Source organism: Ambystoma mexicanum, chromosome 3p, assembly GCF_040938575.1.
Source record: "Ambystoma mexicanum isolate Mex_15411 chromosome 3p, UKY_AmexF1_1, whole genome shotgun sequence".
NCBI lineage: Eukaryota > Metazoa > Chordata > Amphibia > Caudata > Ambystomatidae > Ambystoma > Ambystoma mexicanum.
Window position 1 is genome coordinate 345,736,480 of NC_090925.1, and position 26,885 is coordinate 345,763,364.

A 26,885-nucleotide genomic window follows, 5' to 3' on the forward strand; every position below is an offset into this window, starting at 1 on the left:
CTGGAAATGTGCCTCCAAGTTCTGCCATTTTCTATGCAGAAACACAGTCATGTGATATTTTAATTATCTGCTCAGTAATCAAGCAGGAGCCCCCTACTGGCAGCTGTAGCTCTTTACTGCTGGTGAGCAAAGAATGAAAACACGTTACCAGGGCAGGCATTCCTATGAATGCCAATCCTCGTACAACAAACACTTTTCAGAAAAATCTGAAAGTGCTTGATTGTCTGAGGGGGTTGATGAGGTAGGTTTACTGATCATTGGTCCAACCCCACCACCTCTCCTAAAACTTTGGGGAGAGTTGGAACAAGTGGGAAAGTGCTTGTAAAGTGTGTGATGTGGAGGTCCATATTTCACCAATGGCTATGAACGAGTTTATGGTTGTGGGACTCTAGATGGGTGTCAAGGAAAGAAAGTGATTAGGAGGTCCAGGTCCTAAGATGGAGCATGTTGAGGTGGCATGAGGAAGAGGGAGATGGGAGGGAAGCACCCATGCACTGCACATGTAGATACATTTGGAGTGAGGGAGATCGACCGGACACGTCACATCTGTGGTGCAGTGGACAGAGATTGGACGGGAGGGTGCGGAGAGTGCTTGGCGGGCATGCCAGTCTGAGCATGAAGTCCCAATGAGAGGGCTGGACAGAGTGTGGTGAGGAGAAGTGTGAATCAATCAATCTTTATTCAATCGGATTAAAACCATAACACCCAACACATGAAAACACAAGAAGCCACACTATGAGGCCAGTAAAGGACAAAACTAGGTGCTATGAATTAAATGTAATCTCCTTGAAAGAGCCTCCTTGACAAATTCATATAAGCTATACATAAAATTAATATCATTACAATTAATTATAAAAAAATAGTGCATCCAGATAAAACCTAATATTATATCTCCTGAAATAAGGGCTTAAACATTTCCTGGGCAGGTGTGGATACTTCTTTACAAAATAGTAGAAAATGGCAGACGTCCCCAACAGCTCCTATTCTACAGTGACATTTCATATCACGCAAGGTCTTCTCCAGTCTCTTGGGTCTTTTAGAGGGATCATGTTCAGCTGCGTCATTAACACCAATCTTCTGCACTCTGCACACATTGTGCCTCCCTGCATCGTATTTACACAGAGACTAGCATACATTTTCAGGGAGGGCAAGGTACTCCTTGTTTGCCTGCTCAACGCCTGATAGTAGTGCACTCTGCTTCAGAATATCTTTTAAGGGAAGAAGTGCGCCGAGCAACGTCTAGATTTGGCTTTTCCCAACTAGCCAATAATCTGCGGCCTTCCCTAAACCAGACATATTTATTAATCGCAGGGGACCCTACTATTTCCCCATTACCTTATTCATGTTGGGATTTTCCTAATAGCCCAGGTGTGTCTTCAACAAATAACAAGCAGCCCTTAGTTTCGCCTGGGATTCTATGCTTGAAATCCCAGTTGTAAACATACAGCACAGTTGGGGGTTACTCTGTGGAAGGCCTAATCATTTTTTAAGGTTTTATTTTGAGTCATTTCAATCTGGGAGCATTTGCGGTAGCCCCAGATCTCACTCCCATATAGTACGCGCGTGCATACCTTAGTCCTATAAACACTAAGGCATTTCTCAAGCAGGCATGTGGTGAAATCTAAGGAGACCCCCCTAGCCTGGTCGCAGTTTTCATAGCAATCAACCTCCTCAATATGCAGCCCCTTTAAGAACCACGAATAAGGATTTCTACACTTCTACACTTTCCAAACACCACGATTTTTTTAGGTCGTGGGCACGTAAGTATTCCTCTGTATAGGTGAGTTCTCAATGCAGTCCCCCCTGGTCAGATTTAATAGAGCTATGACATCAGCTTATATAAAAGAACACCAAAACCAGTACTATGCAACGACGGGGGGTGAACATGTATGCCTACATGTGAAGATGTGTAGGTGCATGTGGCAGGGAGGTGAAAAAGGCCAATGGGACTCGACAGTGCCACACTAGCCATCTGACCAAAACATGATGAATGGACCAATAGCCTTCAGAGGGCAACCTGATTACTGTGGAATGTGAAATAACCCTCTGATGGGAACATGAATACTAGAACACTAACCCTCTGATGGGAACATGAATACTGAACACTGACCCTCTGATGGGAACATGAATACTGAACACTGACCCTCTGATGGGAACATGAACACTAGAACACTAACCCTCTGATAGGAACATGAATACTGAACACTAACCCTCTGATGGGAACATGAATACTGAACACCAACCCTCTGATGGGAACATAAATACTAGAACACTAACCCTCTGATGGGAACATTAACACTGAACACTAACCCTCTGATGGGAACATGAAAACTAGAACACAAACCCTCTGATGGGAACATGAACACTGAACACTAACCCTCTGATGGGAACATGAATATTAGAACACTAACCCTCTGATGGGAACATGAATACTGAACACTGACCCTCTGATGGGAACATGAATACTAGAACACTAACCCTCTGATAGGAACATGAATACTGAACACTAACCCTCTGATGGGAACATGAATACTGAACACCAACCCTCTGATGGGAATATGAATACTAGAACACTAACCCTCTGATGGGAACATGAAAACTAGAACACAAACCCTATGATGGGAACATGAACACTGAACACTAACCCTCTGATGGGAATATGAATACTAGAACACTAACCCTCTGATGGGAACATGAAAACTAGAACACAAACCCTCTGATGGGAACATGAACACTGAACACTAACCCTCTGATGGGAACATGAAAACTAGAACACAAACCCTCTGATGGGAACATGAATACTGTAACAAAAACCTCTCGTGAGAACATGAATAGTAGAGCACTAATCCCCTAATGGCGGGAACATGAATACTGAACACTTACCCTCCGATGGGAACATGAATACGGAACACTAACCGTCTGATGGGAGCAGGAATACTAGAACAGTAACCCTCTGGTGGGAACATGAATACTAAACACCAACCCTCTGATGGGAACATGAATACTGAACACCAACCCTCTGATGGGAACATGAATACTGAAAACTAATCCTCTGATTGGAACATGAATACTAGAACACTAACCCTCTGATGGGAACATGAATACTGAACACTTACCCTCTGATGGGAACATGAATACTGACCACTAACCCTCTGACGGGAACGTTAATACTGAACACTAAGCCTCTGATGGGAACATTAATACTGAACACGAACCCTCTGATGGGAATATGCATACTGAACACTAACCCTCTGATGGGAACATGAATACTGAAAACGAACCCTCTGACGGGAGCATTAACACTGAACACTAACCCTCTGAGGGGAATATGAATACTGAACACTAACCCTCTAATGGGGACATGAATACTGAATACTAACCCTCTGACGGGAACATTAATACTGAACACTAACCCTCTGATGGGAATATGAATACTGAACACTAACCCTCTGACGGGAACATTAATACTGAACACTAACCCTCTGATGGGAATATGAATACTGAACACTAACCCTCGGATGGGAACATGAATACTAGAACACTAACCCTCTGATGGGAACATGAATACTAGAAGACTAACCCTCTGATGGAAACATGAATACTGAACACGAACCCTCTAATGGGAACATGAATACTGAACATTAACCCTCTGTTCGGAACATGAATATTAGAACACTAACCCTCTGTTCGGAACATGAATATTAGAACACTAACCCTCTGATGGAACATTAATAGTGAACACTAACCCTCTGATGGGAATATGAAATACTGAACACTAACCCTCTGATGGGAATATAAAATACTGAACACTAACCCTCTGATGGGAACATGAATACTGAACACTAACCCTCTGACGGGAACATGAATACTGAACACTAAGCCTCTGATGGGAACATGAAGACTGAACACTACCCTCTGATTGGAACATGAAAACTGAACACTAATCCTCTGATGGGAACATGAATACTGAACACTAACCCTCCGATGGGAACATTAATACTGAACACTAACCCTCTGATGGAAATATGAATACTGAACACTAGCCCTCTGATGGGAACATGAATACTGAACATTAACCCTCTGTTCAGAACATGAATATTAGAACACTAACCCTCTGATGGGAATATGAATACTGAACACTAACCCTCTGATGGGAATATGAATACTAGAACACCAACCCTCTGATGGGATCATGAATACTGAACATTAACCCTCTGTTCAGAACATGAATATTAGAACACTAACCCTCTGATGGGAATATGAATACTGAACACTAACCCTCTGATGGGAATATGAATACTGAACACTAACCGTCTGATGGGAACATGCATACTGGAACAATAAGCCTCTGATGGGAACATGAATACTAAAACACTAACCCTCTGATGGGAACATTAATACTAGACCACTAACCCTCTGGTGGGAACATGAATACTAGAACAATAACCCTCTGATGGGAACATGCATACTGGAAGACTAACCCTATGATGGGAACATGCATACTGGAACACTAACCCTATGATGGGAACATGCATACTGGAAGACTAACCCTATGATGGGAACATGCATACTGGAAGACTAACCCTATGATGGGAACATGCATACTGGAGCACTAACCCTATGATGGGAACATGCATACTGGAATACTAACCCTATGATGGGAACATGCATACTGGAACACTAACCCTATGATGGGAACATGCATACTGGAACACTAACCCTATGATGGGAACATGCATACTGGAACACTAACCCTATGATGGGAACATGCATACTGGAACACTAACACTCTGATGCGGACTTGCTTACTGGAAAAGCAAGGGTCTGATGGGCATCATAGCGTTCAGGAATCTTTGCTTTGCTTCTATAGCTCATTACGAGCTTTCGTGCTGCAAAGGCATGTTACAAGCTTCCTTTTTACTATTCCAACAATGGCTATGCAGGTGTATTGGTATTCACCATATTTTAGCCTAAAACAATTTTCTCCAACTTCATTAAGCATGATCAGAACGGGGCAAGAAATTAGGCATGTACACACATAAAATGGCACCCTTATGCAAATGTGGGACTTTATTTCACAAAGACATTTCAGAATTATTTGAGGACTTGATTCACCATGCAGCTTGAAGTTTTGACCAAGGTTGCTGTTCCCATGTGCTGTAAAGTACACCACCTGCCATAAATAAACCTAAAACTGTGCCCACAGTCGACCCACTTTCGCCCTCCAAACCAGCCCAGGCAGGCTGGTCAGGCCGGCCCTTTGGCATTGCCCTTTGAGCCAGTACACGCCTGCTATCAGCCCACATAAGGGTGCACCTTGTGCCTCTGGGTGCTCATGCGTTTATACCCATCTATTCAAGATCAGTGTGTGTGTTCTGTTACGTCATCTGCACGTGCTATGTAGGATGGATCCTGGAGGAACTATTACTGGGTGCGGGGTAGCAAAGAAGGAGATGGAGAAGGAGTACTCAGTGAGGACAGGTTTCTTGGAAACTATGCACAGAGTGAGAGAGGGGACGAGACGGATGATTGACAGTGACAAAAGCAACTGAGATACCAGTGGAGGTAAGTATGGAAGAACGTTTAGAGTGGTGGGCAGAGTTAAGGAAGTTATTGACATAGGTAGTGCTGTGTCAGTGGAGTAGGGGATGCAGAACCTGGATTCAGGAAGGGCACAGAGCAGTGGTCGGAGTGTACAAAAAGAAGTTGTGGAAGTATGTTCCCTGCTGGGCTGCCCCCACTCCCCACAAACCTCATCAACATGCCCCTGCCACACGCAAATCTAAACCCCCAAACAAACACGACTGCTCTTAAGAGAATGTTCAGTGCAAGTTTCAACTTCTTCCTACACTTTTGTTTCAAAACTAACCCATTCTGGAATGGTTTCTTTTTAACATAGAAGTATAGGAACGGTAAAACGTAATTTAAAAAAAAGTATAGGAGCACCACTCCCAATCGCTCCCGCTCACTGGCACAGAGCCTGTTGATCTCCAGGTAGGCAGTGATACGGTAGAAAACCACACACTCCAGAACTTTAGAGTAGTGAGGGAGAGGGCAAAGAGGCCAATAGTTGGCTTGGTTTGTTGTTTGGGTCAGGAGTTGTTTTTGGACTAGCTGGTATGGTAGCCTCCGTGGAGTGGGCTAAAGAGACTAGAGAGGATGGAGCAAATGGAGGGGGCCAGTTCTTTCACTGGTTGTATGTTGAAATGCAAGGGAAAAAACGAGGACCAAAACAACACATATTTTTGGTTGAATTTCGAAAATAATTGTTGTTGTGGCTGCAGGAATGTCATTTAGGGTTTGCACCTGTGACCCCAAAAGTCTCCCTTGCTACCCCTAAAAAAAATACGTTATTTGTTTTTAAATAGAAGCTCCTGGGCTGGGAACAGCACCATGTGGCTCTTGGTTTCTGGAGCGGCTGGCTTACTTGTTCATGCCTCTTTGAGCAGTGACCCTAAATAAGAAAGAATAGGAATAGCAAATAATTTGTCTTCCTGGCATTATATACAATAATTGCTTGACTCACTAATTAGGTTGTTCTTAAACCCCTCAAATTCCCAATGCAGACACAAACTTCCAAAAACCATTTCGAGTAGAATAAGCATCCGTTTCGGACTATGTATTTTGCTTTTTGCAAGTTGCAGTTATATAGCATGTGATTTTCTGCTGTTGTCTCTGTTATGATCATCACAAGACATCACAAGACATTCCATCTCGGTGTCCTCGGTCACTTGACAAAATCCTTGTGCCTACATTTTAGAAATGTTTGACCATAGCCCTTGATTTCATTGTGCCACAATGAATGCCTTGTTGTAATGTGTATATCTTGCCTATCTCCATGGCATTCTGTTCAGGAGGTTTGTTTGCACTTATGATGTAACGAGTACCCAGAGTATGGGATACCTAAGGCCAACCTCTGAAGCCTGAAAAGTAGATCCACACAGGCTTGACATGTGGCCAACTTTGCACCAGACCTGCAGATGAACTGGCCTACTGTTCAATCTGTTACCAGTTTAATGGTATCCATTACATAATTTGCTTTCTGACTGTCAGAACATTCAGACATGTAATTGCTCATTTTACTATAGCCGGTAAGATAGCTATAGCCGGTAACATAGCTCAGTGGGTTGTGCGCTTGCTGAAGCGATGTGTATGTGATCGGCAGGATGCAGGTCAGAATCCTAGCAAGGCCAACTCAGCCTTTCATCCTGAGTTTGATAAATGAGTAGCAACACAGGTTGGGTAATATTGTGTGTGTATTTGTTCTATATAAAGCACGTAAGTGGAAATTATATATGATAACACATCATTATCATTTGGCCTTGGGCGTCTGCTTGCATTCACAGTAATTTGGTAAAATGGGCCTAAACACACTGATATTACCGATACATATGGTGATCCATTCTTGTATGAAATGTATATCACATTACAGTGATATCATAACCATATTTTTCATAGTGTATTTAGGAACAATGCTATGTGATGCAACTTCCGGTTTTTATCAATGGGTGAAAGGTCATGTTCCATCGCTTCCCGTGATGTCACTTTGAGGTAGGGTCAAATGACATCACTTCCTGTGATGTCATCAGAAGACAAGGGTCGTGTGCTGTCACTTCCGCTACCCCAGGCATTTTGGTGAAATGAGGTCCCTGAGTTTTTGCACTTTTTTACTTTTTTCTAATGCGGGGGAGACCCTGCCCCGACCCCAATACCCCCCACCTTTTTGAATACCTTAAGCCAACCCCCCCATCTATTTATTGTTTAAAAAGTTGAAACATTTCACCAAAAAATAATTGCTATTTTTGCCCTCCTCATTTTTGTATTAATTTTTGGGGGGGGTTACCTATTCACTGAGGTGAAAATGTGTCCGCTCAAGCATGAAACGGCGTTTCGGGGTTCATTCATGTTACGAAAGGATAGGCGATGGGAGCGGAGGTGGTGTGGCTGGGTTAGGTGTAGGCAGTGGTGGAAATGGAAAAAATGTGATGGGGGATCCCACAAGGGCCGGAGTGGAGGAGGAGTTTGGCGGGGGAGCGGTGCCTGAAGGGGCTTGGTCTAGAGGGGGAGGGGCTGGCAGTGGACCTCCAATCAAATGAATCTTTTGGCCTAATTCACAGAGCGTTTCCCACAGGGTTTTGTCATTATAAAAGGCTTCTGAGAATTGGGGCATTTATTTGGTTTGTTCTGATGAAGAATTGTTTAACAGCCATGGCCGGGTTGCTAAAAAATGAAATAAAATAATTGATAGCTTAGAACCTGAAAAATACAAAGCAGTGTAACAGAATAGTCTTTGCATCCAGCAATGCTGGAATACTTTAAAAAAAAAAAAGAAAAGAAAGCGCCTGCGACGGCTGCATTGCCTTTTACCGCCGGCTTTGGCACTGGTGTGTAATGCATAATGCTCGCTACGTGTACACCTGATTCCTTTCAGTTGTACATGTAGCGAGCATTGTGGATTACACACCATTCTCTTTCTTTCTCAAACCGTCTTAAATCTCTGGACCAACAAAGCGGTTCCGCTTTGAAACCCTTCCTACCTGCAGAGAGAGGTTAAGTCTCACCCCTTGTTTTCCCAAAAGAAAGATCCGAGCTGAACGCTTAAGCAAGTCTCATTTGCTCAGCCCCACAAGCAGTTAATTGCAGAAAGAAAGGGGGGCGCTTTGATCTCCTTGTGGTGCTAATTTGTAGGAGTTGTGGGGGAGCCACTGGGTCTTTAGGAGGCTCAGACCTGTACGCAAACATTGGGGGCGACCTGGCAGGCCATTACTATCTCAACGCGCCTTCCTTTGCACAAGTGTTTGAAGAAGGGCCAGTGTGACAATAAAGGTGTCAGATCAGGCACGTTGGGCCCATCACGGCCATCTCGCTGCGCTGACAGGAACAGCAGGCAACAGTAAGTCCCTGTGTGCATTACACACCAGTGCCAAAGCCGGTGCTAAAAGTCAATGCTGCCTTCGCGGGCGCTTTTAAAACATTTTTTAGTAGGGTTGGGGGTGGCTCACTCTGGCCGGATCCCGAGATCCGGCTACACATCTGGTGCCGGATCTCGGATCCGGGGAGAGTTTCGGCCCAATGACCAGCACTGGGTGTAGGGGAAAGGTGTAGTCTTCGGTGTCAGTGCTGCACACCCTGTGAAACAAATACTGGTTGCTTCTATTAATGAGGCCCATGGCCACGGGGTTACACTCATAACTTCAAGTGTGCGCCTGTGAAACAGCACAGACTCCGGAGTGGCACTGAAAAAAGGCTCCTGGCACAAAGGCGGCCAAGAAAACATTTGCTAAACAAAACTCCTTTAGCGCCACAACTTTCCTCCCAGGTCCCATATAGAGGGGACAGCAAGGCAGCCTGACCAACACCAGAGAGGAATGCAGCATCCATACACTGCCCTAACCGCCCGCCCCCTGCCCACCAACTTTGGGTGTCTGATGGACCCACATAGCGGGTCTACACGGATAGGGTGCCAATATCCCACCCTGCTCTTAAAGCTTCCAATATCCAAAGAACATGGCTTCCCCAGTGGGGGTTGCCCTTAATAGAACATAAAATAACTTTTTTAATGTAAACTTAAAATATGAATTTCCTTAAGGGGTCATGCAGGTTCCAAATGGACTCATGTTTGGTGCTATTCAAATGTCAATCTTTGTTTTTATGTCACATTTTGTAATGGGATTTAAGGTGCTCCCGAGTCACCCCATTCAAATAGTCTGCACAGGATCACACACTTTCATAAAAGTGGGGAAGCCGGTGTTAGAAATGAGGTCTCCTGGTTTCACAGTCAACAATCAATTTACTGCCTACCACACCTCAGCATAACAACTAGACCACATCCTAGTGTAACCAACACACCATTTCTTCTCTTGACCACTAGACCTCATCTCAGTGTAGCCACTGGACCACATCTCAGGGTAACCACCACAGCACGTCTACACTGACCACTAGACCACATCTCACAATAGACGCTGGAACACGTCATGAGGTAACCACTGCAGAATTTCTACACTTGATCACTAGACCGCATCTCAACGTGGCCACTAGACCACATCTCAGAGAAATCATCACAGCATTTCTAGACTTGCCCATTAGACCACATCTCATCATAGCCACTAGACCACCTCTTAGGGTATCCACCACAGCATTTCTACACTTGACCTCATTTTAGCAAAGCCACAAGACCACATTCCAGGAAACCACCACAGTATTTCAACACTTGCCCATTAGACCACATCTCAACGTAGCCACTAGCCTCTAGACCACATCTTAGGGTGACCACCACAGCATTTGTACACTTGACCATTAGACCACATTGCAAAAACATAGCCACTCGACGGCATCCCAGGAAACCACCACAGCATTTCGAGACTTGACCAATAGACCACATTTCAACATAGCCACTAGACAACATTTTAGGGTAACCACCACAGCGTTCCTACACTTGACAACTAGACAATGTATCTCAATGTAACTACAACACCATATCTCAAGAAAGCAAAACAGATCACAACTCAACATAACTAGTAGACTGCATCTCTGAGTAACCACTCAGAATCTCTTCACATGACCACAAGACGATATCATAACATCGCCACTATAGCACATCTCACAGTAACCACCATAGCATTCCTACTCTTGACCACTAGATCACATACCATCATAATCACTACACTGCATCTGACCATAACCACAAGTCAACATGTAAACTTCACCCCTAGACCAAGTTTAAACATACCATTAAACCATATGCTAACATAAAACACTAGACCATATGTAAACTACACCACAGAGGAGGTAGGGCACATCTCAACATACCCCGCCAAAGGGATATCCCCCCAAAATCGCATGTTAGCAATCTGAAGAACTCCACAACGCTAAGAAGCCGAGGTCACAACGACTTGCATGATATTTCAGGGCTTAACCCAACACAGAATTAGTGTCACCACAAGCATCCAAGTCTGTCGTCCATGGACTTTCAATGACAGTGGATAGAGAGTTGGTGCTAGGGAGCTCATTGCGTGCTGGGGGGCCTCTAGGAGCTAGATGTACGGCACTTCTATTCAATGAACCTACCTCTTTCTTTTTCAGCTTCGAGGACTGTGAGGAGACTGCAAAGTGGCTACTCGGGCACACCAAGCAGCGGCCCGATGTTGCCATCATATGCGGCTCTGGACTAGGCATGCTGGCAGAGAGCCTGGAAGGGCAGCAGGCCTTCGAGTACAGAAAGATCCCGCACTTTCCCACAAGTACAGGTACCCCACGGCATGCCTTCAGAGACACCCTGGCCTGCAGGTCTGGGGGCAGATCAGTGACACGCCAGGCTATTCCCTACCAGCCTTTCAGAGGCACCAAAGTAGATCCCCACCCAACTCTCCTGGGTCTGTCTTTGCTGGTCTCTCTTATTCTCACGGCTGCCTCTCTCTCTCGCTCCCTCTCTCCAGTCCCCCTCATTTCTCGCCCCAGCCCTCTCTCTCATTATTTCACTCTATTTCCCCCAATTCAGTTCATTTCAGTCAGTCATGCTTTATTGTCATGCCTCACGGTGATACAAGTCTTGCCAAGGCCTGCAGGCTCGCTCTGTACATGGAGCCTCGAGCCTGATTGTGTTACAGGATTCCAGACCTTCTGCTGCCCTCTCTATCCTTTCTGGGTCTTCATTTTTTACACCATCCTTCAACTTTGTGAAGCCATTGCTCTTTCTGGAGAATTCTTCAAGGTACATTGTCCAAGTCTTCTCATATTTGGGGCTGTGTAAGAGGAAGTGGGCCCCCCGCTTCCACCTGACTTAGACGACACTGTGGGCAATTCATCTTTTGTGATGCGCTCATTACAGAAGCCAATCTCTACAGGTTGCTCTGCCCTTGACTTGCTTCCAAGGCAAGCGCGTTGCCCCTGAGCTATCCTCCCGGATCATCTTGCTCTGCTTTTCCAAGACTGCCCTTACCTGCCACTCTCAATTTCGAGACTGTGGTGACTGATCCTGTACTTGCTGTCATTACCTGCCTGTGCTAAATTGCTTCAGGTTTTGGGACTCTAATAAGAAAGTCTGCCTGTAGAGTTTCATTTTGTTTTGTGTCTGAGTTTGGAATTCCCAGTTTTTGCCTCTTCTGTCAGTTGCACTAGTTGGAGTGATTTCAGGTTCTCCTCATTTCGCTGTGGGGGCAGGGAGGTAGAACCTCCTATTCTTGAATGTGTGCAGCTTCTTCTGTGTTTGACGGGTTGGTTGCTGTTTTTAATCGGGGTTTCAGCGCTTGGATCTAGAAGGCTATTTTGTGCTTTCCGTTTTATTGATCTCATACTTTGCTGCTTGTTTCCGTCTCTGTCACTATTGGGCGCCACCCCAGGTCTGCTCGCCAAGCATTGTTGGGGGTATTCCTCTGAACACTGAGTACTTGTTTTCAGAAGGGCAGGTGCAGAGCGTCAGTTGGGCTGCTGTCCCATTTAGTGTAATCTTTGGTTTAATGCGGACCCCTTTTCTCCCCATCGTATAAGAGTTTGGGCTTGATTACACAGCCAAGATACTTTTCCAGAGGTTCACCGGGGTCCACAACCACGAGTTTGGATTTGATTTTGTAGAATACTCACATGGGTCTTTCTTACAAGATTTGATGGCTGTGTTTCCAGGATGGTTTCAAGATCTATTTATTTCTCTCTCACGCGCTCTGCTCTGCATTTGGTGTCTTAGATACCCAACCACTCTCTACCGCCAGGCTTTCTCTAGCCTCTCTTTGATCTCTCTCAGGTCTCTTTCCCCCTCTTTTTTTACCCACCTTTTTTTCTCTCCTACTCTGGTCACACACATTCACACTATCTATCTATTTATCGCCTCTTTGATTCTCTGGTTTTTGCTCTATATTTTCTCTCTTTGATACTCTGGATTTTGCTCTATATTTGCTCTCTTTGATACTCTGGATTTCGCTCTATATTTGCCCTCTTTGATACTTTGCTTTCTCTCTATATATATTTGGCCTCTTTGATACTTTGCTTTCTCTCTATATATATTTGGCCTCTTTGATACTCCAGCTTTCTCTTTATATATTTGGCCTCTTTGATACTCCAGCTTTCTCTTTATATATTTGGCCTCTTTGATACTTTGCTTTCTCTCTATATATATTTGGCCTCTTTGATACTCCAGCTTTCTCTTTATATATTTGGCCTCTTTGATACTCCAGCTTCCTCTTTATATATTTGGCCTCTTTGATACTTTGCTTTCTCTATATATATATTTGGCCTCTTTGATACTTTGCTTTCTCTATATATATATTTGGCCTCTTTGATACTCCAGCTTTCTCTTTATATATTTGGCCTCTTTGATACTCCAGCTTCCTCTTTATATATTTGGCCTCTTTGATACTTTGCTTTCTCTATATATATATTTGGCCTCTTTGATACTTTGCTTTCTCTATATATATATTTGCCCTCTTTGATACTTTGGCTTTCTCTTTATATATTTGGCCTCTTTGATACTCCAGCTTCCTCTTTATATATTTGGCCTCTTTGATACTTTGCTTTCTCTATATATATATTTGGCCTCTTTGATACTTTGCTTTCTCTCTATATATATTTGGCCTCTTTGATACTCCAGCTTTCTCTTTATATATTTGGCCTCTTTGATACTCCAGCTTTCTCTTTATATATTTGGCCTCTTTGATACTTTGGCTTTCTCTCTATATATATTTGGACTCTTTTATACTTTGGCTTTCTCTCTCTATATATTTGCCCTCTTTGATACTTTGCTTTCTCTCTATAGATATATCTGGCCTCTTTGATCCTCTGGCTTTCTCTATATATACTTGGCTTCTTTGATACTCTGGCTTTCTCTATATATACTTGGCTTCTTTGATACTCTGGCTTTCTCTATATATACTTGGGTTATTTGGTACTCTGGCTTTCTCTATATATATTTGGCCTGTTTGATACTCCAGCTTCCTCTTTATATATTTGGCCTCTTTGATACTTTGCTTTCTCTATATATATATTTGGCCTCTTTGATACTTTGCTTTCTCTATATATATATTTGGCCTCTTTGATACTCCAGCTTTCTCTTTATATATTTGGCCTCTTTGATACTCCAGCTTCCTCTTTATATATTTGGCCTCTTTGATACTTTGCTTTCTCTATATATATATTTGGCCTCTTTGATACTTTGCTTTCTCTATATATATATTTGCCCTCTTTGATACTTTGGCTTTCTCTTTATATATTTGGCCTCTTTGATACTCCAGCTTCCTCTTTATATATTTGGCCTCTTTGATACTTTGCTTTCTCTATATATATATTTGGCCTCTTTGATACTTTGCTTTCTCTCTATATATATTTGGCCTCTTTGATACTCCAGCTTTCTCTTTATATATTTGGCCTCTTTGATACTCCAGCTTTCTCTTTATATATTTGGCCTCTTTGATACTTTGGCTTTCTCTCTATATATATTTGGACTCTTTTATACTTTGGCTTTCTCTCTCTATATATTTGCCCTCTTTGATACTTTGCTTTCTCTCTATAGATATATCTGGCCTCTTTGATCCTCTGGCTTTCTCTATATATACTTGGCTTCTTTGATACTCTGGCTTTCTCTATATATACTTGGCTTCTTTGATACTCTGGCTTTCTCTATATATACTTGGGTTATTTGGTACTCTGGCTTTCTCTATATATATTTGGCCTGTTTGATACTCTGGCTTTCACTCTATATTTGGCCTCTTTGATATTCTGGCTTTCTCTGTATTTGTTTGTCCTCTTGGATACTCTGGATTTCTCTCTCTATATATATGTGCCCTCTTTGATACTTTGGCTTTTTCTCTATATATATTTGGCCACTTTGATACTCTGATTTCTCTCTACACTTGGCCTCTTTGATACTCTGGATTTCTCTCTATTTGTGGCCTCTTGGTTACTCTGGATTTCTCTCACTGTATTTGGCCTCTTTGATGTTCTGACTTTCTCTCTATATTTGGCCTTTTTGATATTCTGGCTTTCACTCTACACTTGGCCACTTTGATACTCTGACTTGATCTCACTGATACCCTTGTCTCTCTCCCTGCAGTTCCTGGTCACGCTGGAAAACTGGTGTTCGGGGAGTTGCAAGGAAAGTTCTGTGTCTGCATGAAAGGTCGTTTCCACATGTATGAAGGTTACCCGCTGTGGAAGGTATGTGCTACGTTCCTTTATTATTCTGGAAAGCACTTTATATATCTATAGTTGTTTCTGTCTCTGGCAGTATGTGCTGTGCGATGTCTCTGCTGCATGCCCCCACTCTGGCAGCTGCATGTTATGTGCCTGCCTCTTCCTGGAGTTATTTCCTCAGTGTCCTTGTTACTCTGGAATGTATGTGTGCCTTGTGTGTTCTGAGGCCTCTTTTGAGGGTATGTTGTGTTGTTCATATCTATTCTCTTGGAAAGGTACGCACTTCATGTCCCCTCTGTAAAGGGTATGTGCATTGTGCCCTGTTTTTGGAGAGTATGTGCTGTATGTCCACTCTCTTGAAGATCTGTATGTAATGCCTGTTCTCTTGAGGGTATGCATGTATGTCCTCACTCTCTGAAAGGTAGGTGCGCCCTCACTGTAGGGTATGTGCCATATGCCCCCTCCCTAGATGGTACGTACCTTATATTCCCTCTGTGGTGGGTTATATGTCCCCTCTTTCTGGAGGGTGTGTGTTATATGCCTCTCTATTGGAACGCCTGGGCTGTATATTGATCCCCTCTGAAGGCATGTGCTATATGTCCACTCTCTCTGGAAGGCATGTGCTAGAAATCCTCACAGTCTAGAAAGTATTCAATATATGTCGCCTCTCTGCAAGGTATGCACTTTTAATCTGTAAGTGATGTGCTACTGTGTTCTGTATGGAAGGGTATGTGTCCCCTCCCTCTCTTTGGAAGGCATGTTGTATATGTGCCCTTCCATTGAATGTTATGTGTCGTATGCCCCCTCTATCTGGAAAGTACATGGTATATGACCTCTCTGTGAGTTGTGTGCGGTGTGCCCCATCCATGGATGGAACATGCTATATTTCCCATCTTTCTGGAAGGTATGTGCTATATGTCATGCTAATCTGGAAGGTAAGTGCTATGTCCCCTGTATGGATGGCATGTGCTATATGTCCCTTCTTCACTGAAGGTATGTGCTATGTGAGCGCTCTCTGAAGGGTATGAGCAGTGTGCCACCTCTTTCCCTGGCAGGCATCTTCTGTACTCTCCCCCCTCTGGAAGCTGTGTGCAATATGGACCCCCCCCCCCCTCTCTTGAAGCTATGTGTTCTGTCAGCTCTCCCTGGAAGGTGAATGCTATATGTCTCCTTCCGCAGGATGTGTGCTGTATGTCCATTTCTCTGGACAGTAAGTGCTATATGTTCCTCTCTGTGGAAAGTATGTGTCGTGAGCCCCATCACTAGAGGGCTGTGTATGTCCACTCTCTGTGTAAGGTACATGATATTATTTCTCTGTCTCTGCAAAGAATGTTCTATATGACCCCTTTTCTGAGGGTTACATGTGGTATGCCCCCTCTATCTGGAAGGTAAGTTGTATATGACCTCTGTTTGTGAGGTAGGTGCCATAGGTCCCATTGATGGAGGGAATGTGCTATATGTTCTCTCTGGAAGTTATGTGCTATATGCAGTGTTGATCTGGAAGGTACGTCCTCGTTTAACCCTTTATGGGTGACATCTGCTATATGCCCCATCTCCCTGGAAGATATGTACTATTTTAGCCCTCTCTGAAGAGTATGTGCAGTGTGCACCCGCTTTCCCCAGAGGTAATCTGCTGTTTGCCCCCTCGCTGGAAGATGTATGCTATGTCCACACACTCTGAATGTTTTGCGCTATATTGCCATCTCAAGTTCCTCCTATTTCTTTAGGTCACGTTCCCCATACGGGTGTTCAAGCTCTTAGGAGTCCAGGTACTGATCGTTACCAATGCTGCTGGATCTTTGGCCGATGAGTACTGCCCTGGAGACCTCATGATCATCCGCGACCACATCAACCTTCCAGGCCTGTCGGGACAGAACCCACTGTCGGGGCCCAATGATGAACGGTCAGTGCTACGGGGTGGGCAGGGGTGACCATTAACCTGCCTGGTCTGCCTGGACAGAGCCCACTGTTCTAGCGAAATGAGGTTTGCTCAGAGCTACAGGATATCTTGGAAAGAGGAATGTATTGGGGGGTGAGGGGGGCGATCCATTGAGAGATGGAAGGTGACACAGACAAAAGGCCCTTTTTTTCTCTTTTAGGCTGAGCTTGCCCTCACTCCCCTGGTGGTGGGAGCGTGTCAAGATGGTCCATGGTCGCGCTGCTTCGGTAGTCACGCTGGATGCCACATTACATACATTCCCTCCTCCTCGGCTGTCTTGATGGGCAGTGCGGTAGTGCTCAGGCAAGATGTATGACGTGAGGGGGACATATGTGGGGATGATGCTAGCTGGGGCTCGAGTTGTGAGGGAGCAGGTGGGTTCTCTCCTTCCTCTTGAGAGGCAAAGGAGGAAGGAGCTTTTGTGGAGGGGTTGGGAATATGTCTGAAGAACGATGAGTTGGGTGTTCTTCATCTTCCTTCTTCTCGTAGGCAGGCTCTACTTTTGGGTTTCTTTGGTGACCCACATGTCTTACTTGTAGTAGAGGCTACAGCTGAGTCGGGGGTATGAGGCTCCTTTCATCTTTTAGAAGTAACCCATCTTCCTTGGTGAAGGGGAGTTGGTGTGAAGTGTCATTTGTGCATGTGGTGTGGATGGTGGAAGTGAGGAGATGCATTCATCCCAGCTGTTATATCCGCAGGCTTGAGCAGCAAGTTGGAGGCCGGTGCATAAGGACTGAAATGTCTTAGAGAATTAGAGCATTGGGAGGTGTGTGTGGTGCTGCTGTGCCGTGGGTGTCTGGAGAGGTCACTGGCTGGGTTGAAGGCTACTGGTTTGTAGATTGCCTGGTAGCTGAGATGTAGTAGTTGAGGTCTCCAGCATTAAATGCAAACGGGGGTTTGGACAGTGTTTTATTGAACAGGATACAGAGGGGTTTGATGCTTGTTATTGACGTGAAAGGGTGGCTTGCGATGCATAAGTGAAACCGTTGGCTGTGCTAGGAGGTGGGCAAGTGTTTCTCAAAGGGCATTTTGAAAGATCTCGTCAGGCAAAGAGGCACCAAAACTGAGCCGCTTATATCGACAAAGGCTGGCATTATGTTGAGTGAGTTGGGACAAAGCTGGGTAGTAGCCCAATGAGATCTTATTTGGGGAAAACTAGAGCACTCTTCAAGTCATCAAGGTCGTGATCTAAGGTGGGTGAAATATGTCATTCTCATCTGATGGCTCCGCTGGGTAGGGATATGTTGATGTGCATTAGTAATTCTCTCGACGCTTGGATTTGAGGGCCCCTCTGGTGGGGAGCGCTATAGGGTTGGGCCATCCACATTTTTGATCATGTCGAGATCTTCGGGTTTAATTAGTGATTTGGGAGCAATACTGGTTGGTCTATGAGGTCGACATGAAGTAGGATCAGCGTGTTTGCTGCGTTTATTATATCAGCAAAAGGGTGTTTGTAGCTTGTGATGAGATGGTGTAGTTGAGGTTTTGAGATGGATTTCAAGCTGTGGATCAGTTGCAGTGTGTTCCTGTGCAGCTTAATAGGGCGTCATGGATGTGTGGGGTTCTGTGGAATGTGGTAAATGCAGGCCGTGTTATTGTGATCATGGTTGAACATTTTTCAAGGTTAGGCATGGGGTTAATGCTGCTGTAGGCTTAGATGCATGTACCATTTCCATGCATTGGTGTCGGAGGCTGGATATTGAGGTAGATGTTTACTAACATCGCTAAAATTGCTGTCAGCAAAGCTTTGGGGGCTGTGGTTTAGCAGTGTGTGGCCTTGTTAAGGCAGCGTGGAGCATGGTGGGAGATACCTGAGACAAAGATGTCCTTGTTCAGCTTGCTCCCCCTATAAGCCAAAACTATTACATTAGATTACAGATAAGGAGAAATGGCATATGAGGAGGGACCTACAGCTGGGAGGTGTTGTTTGGATATTTGCCCACCCATTGAGTGCCCATGGCCATGTTAATCCCTATAGCCATTCCCATCCAGTTCCTGCCTCCCCCTGCCCAAAACACCTCCTCGTGGGAACACTTTAAGCTCCCATTAAACAAGCTTTACCATCAAACTTTGCACTAGAAGTACCTGTCAGTGCTTTTTCAAAGCAGTCTTCTGAGAGGTAATGATTTAACTGGTGCGATAAACCCGCTACTGGTGTAATAAAAATGCAATAACCTGGTCTGCCATCGGCCATTCGATTCATAAGCACTATGTGTGTCCTTCACTGAAGTCCTGTTAAAAACAAGCACTGGCAAAGACAAACGTTTGGGCTTGTGTTTACGTATTAGGCATTTTCGAGACACTGCTATTAGATGCTCAGGTAATGGCACCTGCTACTATCAATGGCCAGTTAATACCACTACGGCAGTGCCTTTCAAGTGCCTTTCCCATGCCTACACAAAAGCCCAAACTGTTGGCATTGCCAATGTTTATTTTATTTGTTAGGGAAATGCAAGAGTAGCAGGAATTGGCCAAGGTGAGCATGGAATGCCTCCATTCGCTCAGTGGGAGTTCGGCATGCATCTAAGAGGACGGGATGTTGAGAATCCCGGCTTACTTGAGGTTGGTAGATGGTGGTGAGCACAGCAGCTAGTCCTTCCAATGGGATGAATGGTGCATTCATGCCAGTGCTGGCAGTGTCTACTTTACCAACCTCAAGGGGAAGAAGATCTGCTGGGGATGCCCACTGTCTAAAACTAACTTCCCAGTCTGCATCAAGACATCTACACGTTCAACATCTTCCTCCTTAAGCATTACTGTTGCTAGTGTTTCATTCCCAATGGCAACTGCCTCTCTCTCTCTCTCTGTAACCATTTCCCTCCTCAAAGGTTATTTTTGTTACCATGGCATTCGTACAGGCAACTGTGTCTCTCTTTGTTCACTGGACTCCTACGCTTGGAGCATTCTCATTGGTCCGCCACTTTCTCCCCTTCCCATCATCCAGACCAGGGCATGATCAGCTGTTGTCTTACTCTCTGGGTCAGGTACCTCTGTTCTGGCTCTGGTGCTATCCTGTCTGCTTCTCCTCTTCCTAGTGGTGTTGCTACCCAAGCAAGGCTATCTCTTACACTTCCTCTGTTCTCTGCTGAAGTCGCTGCTGACGTGGCTTCAGGAGGCCGCCATCTCCCGTGCTCACACCACATAGCTGATCCTTCTTCACTGCTCTAAAACAGGCCCCATTGACCCTTTACATTAGCTGTTACGCTTTTCAATCGTTAGCTGAGCCATTACCCTCGTGACCATCCCCACCCCCTTTTCAGCCTCCATTCTTGTGCAGGCAGCCATGTGCTCAGGCTGATCGTTTTTCCTGGCGTTTTCTCCAACCTTTGGTGGGATTTGCTTCCAACTTGGGTTGGGGAGGAGTTGCCTGTTATCCTGCGGTCTCTTTCCATTCTGAGTTCTTTGGCTGTTATATTCCCCCCTCCCACTCCTCTGGGATCCACCTGGGGTTGGTGGATTGAGTATTGGTTGTCTCATTAATTTAGCGAAGGGAAACCTCCAGTTCTGGTCAAAACTCCATTCCTCTGGCTCAGGGCTGGGTTTTCCCGGTTGAGCCCAGGTGCATTCTGGGAGTGGCAGTACTTGTCTCCCGCTGCTTTGTCTTAGCTCTGGGATTCCTGTCAGACTTCTCAGGGTTTAGGTGTTCACATGTCTTCACCCATTCTGGACAAAAAGGAAAGAGACCTGGTCAGGACTGAGGCTAATAGGTATTGTGGCTGGGATAGTCATACCAATAGCCCTGCATGTCTTCAAACTCTCTGGGCATCAGGGGCTGGGGTCCATCTCAACTCCCCTACACTACCCCTGGGGTGTACTGACTCTGGCTTTACCCTGAAAGGCCACCTATCTCGGGTTGATGTGGATCCGTATGCCTCCTGCCGGAGTGCACAAGAGAGCCAGAATCTATGGAGTTCCAGAGGACTGGAGCATAGCATGAGAAGGAGGGTTTCCTAGTTTTTTCCTTGGCAACCAGTCTAGTTTCAATTCTGGTGATGGTATTACTGTTAGATGTCCATGCACCACCTGATGTTTTTAGTTTGGTCATCAGGTAGTCTGGCTTTCCTGTGGTGGTTGCCTTGTAGGTGAGGCATGCCGTTTTTAACCAGATCCTAGCTGGGATGAGGAGTTAGTGTTATTCGTGCAAGTGGTGTGGGGGGGTGATGTCAAATTTCCTACAACCAGTGGTGAGGTGAGCAACGGCATGGTAAACCACTTTGAACGGGCCTGGTGAACAGCCAGGAGCCCTGCGAGGATGGCATTAGTGTCATCAATATGTAAGATCACTAGGTCCTGTACGACCATTCGGGCGTCCTGGTGCAGCAAGAAGGGCTTGATCCTTGGGAATAGAAAGATCTGATAACGAGCCGTTTGAGTCTTTTTTTGCAATGTGGTGTTGGAGGGATAGATTGCTATACACAGTGAAAGCTGGGGATGTTGCTGAGGGGGTGTGTTGAGGGTTTTACTCGGCCAAGCACTTACTCGACCAAGCCACCTTTGAGTGGGTTCCTGCTTGAAAGAGTGGTCCAGAAATATGAGTTCCATCTTGGTGGGGTTAAGCTTTAAGCAGGCCCTTTTCATCCCTATTTGAATGGGACTGGTGTATCACAATGTTGGAATCATCTAAGAGTGAGCCCAGTTGTTCCATAGAGAGGTTAAATATGACCAGGAAGAGAATGGAACCCTGAGGCACTCCACATGCGGCAGACCCGAAGGAGTCCAGCTGGAAAGCCTGGTATCAGACAGGTAGAGGTAGGATATGAACCATTTCTGGATGGTGCCAGTAAAGTCCATCCTATGTGAAAAGAGGGTGAGTAGTATGTGATTGTCAACTATGTCAAAAGCAGCAGAGAGGTCCAGGAGGACTAGCAGGCACCAATGCCCTTTATTGATGATCTGAAAGTTATTGTTGACCACCTGGATGGTGGCAGCTTAAGTGCTGGAGTAGGTGACGTAACCCGGATTGTTACAGATGGGGTCCAGACTCATCCAATTCTCAACAAGCAAATCTCTCTCACCTCGACAGCCACCCATCACTTTTCTGGCCGGACCATATTATTGAAACTGTAAACATCTGTTCAGGACCTCAGTTCCGACATTAGAGGGCCAAGGCCAAACCTGACATCCTCAAAGAAAAGGCCTCCTAAATAAACCCAAACAAGAGAGTATGTGCTCTGCCTACTGTCAGGCATTATGCCAAACCTTTCCTTTCCTTGCCTTTCTCACTTGGCAACAAAATAACCACACTCGGGTGGCCTGCAGGAACACATTCAGAAGGAACAGACCCATCGATAATTTACTTGCAGCTGGTGTGCAGACCAGCTGCAAGTAAATTATGGGGAGGTTGTCATACAGGGCCCAGGGAGCTACAATATATCCTGGGGGAAATGCACTTGGCCTAGTTAACACTTTGCTGACAAATACCACCTAAAATACAAAGTCTCGGAAGGATAGCTCAAAGGCAACGTGCTCGCCTTATTTATTTATTAATTAAATTTATATAGCGCGCAAACAGCTCAAGGGCATTGAGGCGCAGTTACTTGCAAGAGCTTAGTTACAGGATTACAGAAGTGGTAGCAGTAGTAGGGCGCACTACACATTACTACAGAGTTACAAATCAGTACAGCGTGGAAGCAAGACAACACGGAGCACCACTGTTTCGGTCCCCGGGTCCGCGCTTAGAAACCTATGGCTATTAAGCGCATTATAAATAACCTATCATATCATGCTCGCGTTGGGGAGTGTTGCAAAACCAGCTCCACTAAGGAAGGCCTCACCTTGCAGATCCTAGTCTGCTACGTCCTCCAAAGGCCCACACATCCCCACTCCCAGTGCTTGCAGTGGGATACGAACTCAAGGAAGGGGGGCTAACAAGTTACATAACATTTGATGCGTCTGCTGCATCCTATCGTCAGTAGTTAAGGGACGCGTCTTGTTCGCAAGGGGCCCCTATGGTTGGAGCACTCGGGTCAAATGGAAATAACAAACTCCACCTGGCACGGTGCACGTTTAAGAACTTAACTTCGGTGGGTTTGCGGTATTGTATATCTCACTCTGTACATTGAACTGTGTAAAATGCTGTGCTTTTCTTGTATTGTTTATCATGTTTTATTTGTTGTACATTGATTGTCTTGGGTTTTTGTTGTACATGTGTAAATAAAGTTTCCCAAAAAAAAAAAAAAGAAGAACTTCGGTGGCACGTGCTTTGATCATTGTGCCCCAAGTCTCTGGAATAAGCTAGCAGGAGCTCTCCAATCTCGCTAACATTAAGAAAGCTATAAAGACACACGTGTTCGATTCTAATGACTAATCCAGCACTTGAGCTGTGCGCTTAGATCTGATGGTTCTTGAACTAGCTTCTTCCTGCGTGCACCCTTCTGTGTTGTATGTTTTTGGGGTTTGTTCTATGTGCACACTGAGGCTGCTAGGCAAGATATGCGCGTTATAAGAAATATAATAAATAAATGTACAGAAGATGGTTAACAGACTCAGTCAAGTTTTTGTGGCTGACAGGAAAGCGGGATAACATCTAAAAAAACGCGCGTTTAAACAATATGATTAATTAGCAGTCAAGAAAGAGACAAAAAATAAAACATTAAATAGAGAAACAAAATAAAGTCAAATCTAGGTCCCAATGCACAGGAATCGATGATTCTTGTGGATTAATTCATTTGATTAAATTATCCTGACAGCCAGATTTCAACATAGGAATGTTATACAGATCAAACAATGTATTCTATATGTTATACAGTCCTATAAGAATATTACAAAAACAAGTAATCCAACTCCAAATTTCTGAAACAGATGAATTGGCTCTGAAAATGGGTGGGAGCGCCATCTATTGGAGAAGAGCAGTTTTGTCACTGAAAGCCAGATTGACGGATGAGCCCCAACTCAAGGGCAGTTTTTGGACACTCACTCAACTAAGATCTGGCTAGCCCCTACTCAATTAAAGCCCAGCTACCCTCCCTGCTCATGCCATACTGTCACTATGATCATGTGAAAATCGCATATCATATCCACACATAGCAAGAAGGGCTGACAGACATGATTTACAAGAGACACCAGACAAGTGAAAAGTTGTGGGTGATCACAAAAACTACCTTCGCTGTGGGGCTCCCACTTTAGGTAAACCTAGAACAGCAGGAAAGTGTCTTCTAAGAAGACAGCCATCAGCGCCCAATAAGGCCTGCAAATAGCAGTTGTGCTTTATAAATTGTAGGTACCATAACATACATACCAAAACAAAGCACAGCATATCATAATGATGATGTTTGTTCAGACAGGTGTTGCAGGCCTGCAGATGGTGCGGATAGGGCACATCATAAAATACCACTGCTGGGGCTCTGCAATGAGCGGCCAGTGCCACATCCAGCGTCTGCAGGAGTCTGCCCAGACCATCAGAACCCACTGCTCTGGCTCCATCATGACCAATGGACCTGGTAGGCTCCTGCCCGCATTGTGCCGTGGACTACATGATTAGGATCACAGGATTAGGCCTACCCGTGGGATAGGTCAGGGCATAGCATGAGAACCCATTGCTCTGGCTCACTCATGACCAACGGACCCCATAGGCTCCTGTCCGCATTGTACCGTGGATTACATGATTAGGATCACAGGATTAGGCCTACCCGTGGGATAGGTCAGGGCATAGCATGAGAACCCATTGCTCTGGCTCACTCATGACCAATGGACCTGGTAGGCTCCTGCCCACATTGTGCCGTGGATTACATGATTAGGATCACAGGATTAGGCCTACCCGTGGGATAGGTCAGGGCATAGCATGAGAACCCATTGCTCTGGCTCACTCATGACCAACGGACCCGATAGGCTCCTGTCCGCATTGTACCGTGGACTACATGATTAGGATCACAGGATTAGGCCTACCCGTGGGATAGGTCAGGGCATAGCATGAGAACCCATTGCTCTGGCTCACTCATGACCAATGGACCTGGTAGGCTCCTGCCCACATTGTGCCGTGGATTACATGATTAGGATCACAGGATTAGGCCTACCCGTGGGATAGCTCAGGGCATAGCATGAGAACCCATTGCTCTGGCTCACTCATGACCAATGGACCTGGTAGGCTCCTGCCCGCATTGTGCCGTGGACTGCATGATTAGGATCACAGGATTAGGCCTACCCGTGGGATAGGTCAGGGCGTAGCATGAGAACCCATTGCTCTGGCTCACGCATGACCAATGGACCCGATAGGCTCCTGCCCGCATTGTGCCGTGGACTGCATGATTAGGATCACAGGGATTGCAGGATTAGGCCTACCGGGCAGATAGGTCAGGGCATATCATGAGAACCCATTGCTCTGGCTCATGCATGACCAATGGACCTGGTAGGCTCCTGCCCACATTATGCCGTGGATTACATGATTAGGATCACAGGATTAGGCCTACCCGTGGGATAGGTCAGGGCATAGCATGAGAACCCATTGCTCTGGCTCACACATGACCAATGGACCCGATAGGCTCCTGCCCGCATTGTGCCGTGGACTACATGATTAGGATCACAGGGATTGCAGGATTAGGCCTACCCGTGGGATAGGTCAGGGCATATCATGAGAACCCATTGCTCTCGCTCACTCATGACCAATGGACCTGGTAGGCTCCTGCCCACATTGTGCTGTGGACTGCATGATTAGGATCACAGGGATCGCTGGATTAGTCCTACCAGGGGGTAGGTCAGGAAATATTATGAGAACCCATTGCTCTGGCTCACTCATGAACAATGGACCAGACCCGCAGGCTATGTGGACCTCCACCGTGACTTCTCTCATTCATGGCTGGATATGCCACCTTTCTAATGAGCTATGACCACCACTGGGCGTCACAGGATCAGGCCTACGCAGGGGGCATATCCTGAGAACTCACTGCTGGTGCTTAATGATGACCAGTCAAAATCATAGTTTCTGAGCTTGGTTAGTGGCATCCAGTGAATAGAATTCTGGCGGTCATGGCTACAGAGAGACCCTAGACTGAGCACAGCGAGGATGGGTCTATGGTGCAGCCGGGTCCAGTACGCATTGGGGTTAGCATTAGTTTAGCCAAGTGTTTCTGCAGTGCTAGTCAGCATGGTGCTACACACCTGTTTTGTGCCATGGTTCACAGCTTCTCATCATTCATACATCAGGAGTGTAAATAACCAACTGAATTGTCTCTTTCTTTTCACTAGGTATTTCTGGCTCAGTTCTCTCTTGGCTCTGCTACTACCTTTCTTCCCGCTACTAGGCAGCCTCCAGGGCTGGTAATACTTCTCCCTCTCTCTCTCTCTCTCTCTCTCTCTCCTTCAGTGTTCCTGCAGGATCAGTTCTGGCCTCTCTTATTCTCCTCTTCTTCTCTTACATATTGCGGTACGCAACTGCCTTTTGGCTTTTGGTAGGAATTTTCCTCTTGACGTTCCTCGTTACCCCTGTGCTCCATCCCGATTTCGTTCATGTTCTCGTCTAGCTCAATTCCCTTCCGCTCCAAGTTTGCTCTGATCCAAAGCCTGGTAACTCCTTTCATCTGCTTAAAACTTTCTTACTCTCACCATTAGCAAGTTTTGGCTTGTTATGTTGTCTTAAATTCTTTTCCATTTCTCATGCACCAACTATGTCCAGCGCTTCAGCCAAAATGCTCCATAAATTCAATCCCTGCCTCTTTAGTTGGAAGGTCTCTTGAAATCGTCTTTGGCCAATCAGCTTCACCACCCCTTGTTTCAGAGCGAGCCAACAATGCGCCGCGTATCCACTGGCAGAGATACTGCTAGGCGGGGACTTCAATACTATATCAGATGTTACACTGGACCGATCCAGCACCACAAGACGTTCATTATCTAGGGA

The 26,885-nt window shown here is 45.4% G+C and overlaps 1 protein-coding gene across 1 annotated transcript in view; it reads left to right on the plus strand.

Moving 5' to 3' along the window:
- The window catches only part of LOC138580425 (purine nucleoside phosphorylase-like), a 47,261-nt gene that overhangs the window by 11,908 nt on the left and 8,468 nt on the right, over positions 1–26,885 (plus strand). Inside the window, exons 2-4 of the mRNA XM_069650960.1 lie at positions 11,083–11,246; positions 15,038–15,141; positions 16,845–17,020. Coding sequence (XP_069507061.1) covers positions 11,083–11,246; positions 15,038–15,141; positions 16,845–17,020 — 444 coding nt within the window. The remainder of the gene's footprint in view (positions 1–11,082; positions 11,247–15,037; positions 15,142–16,844; positions 17,021–26,885) is intronic.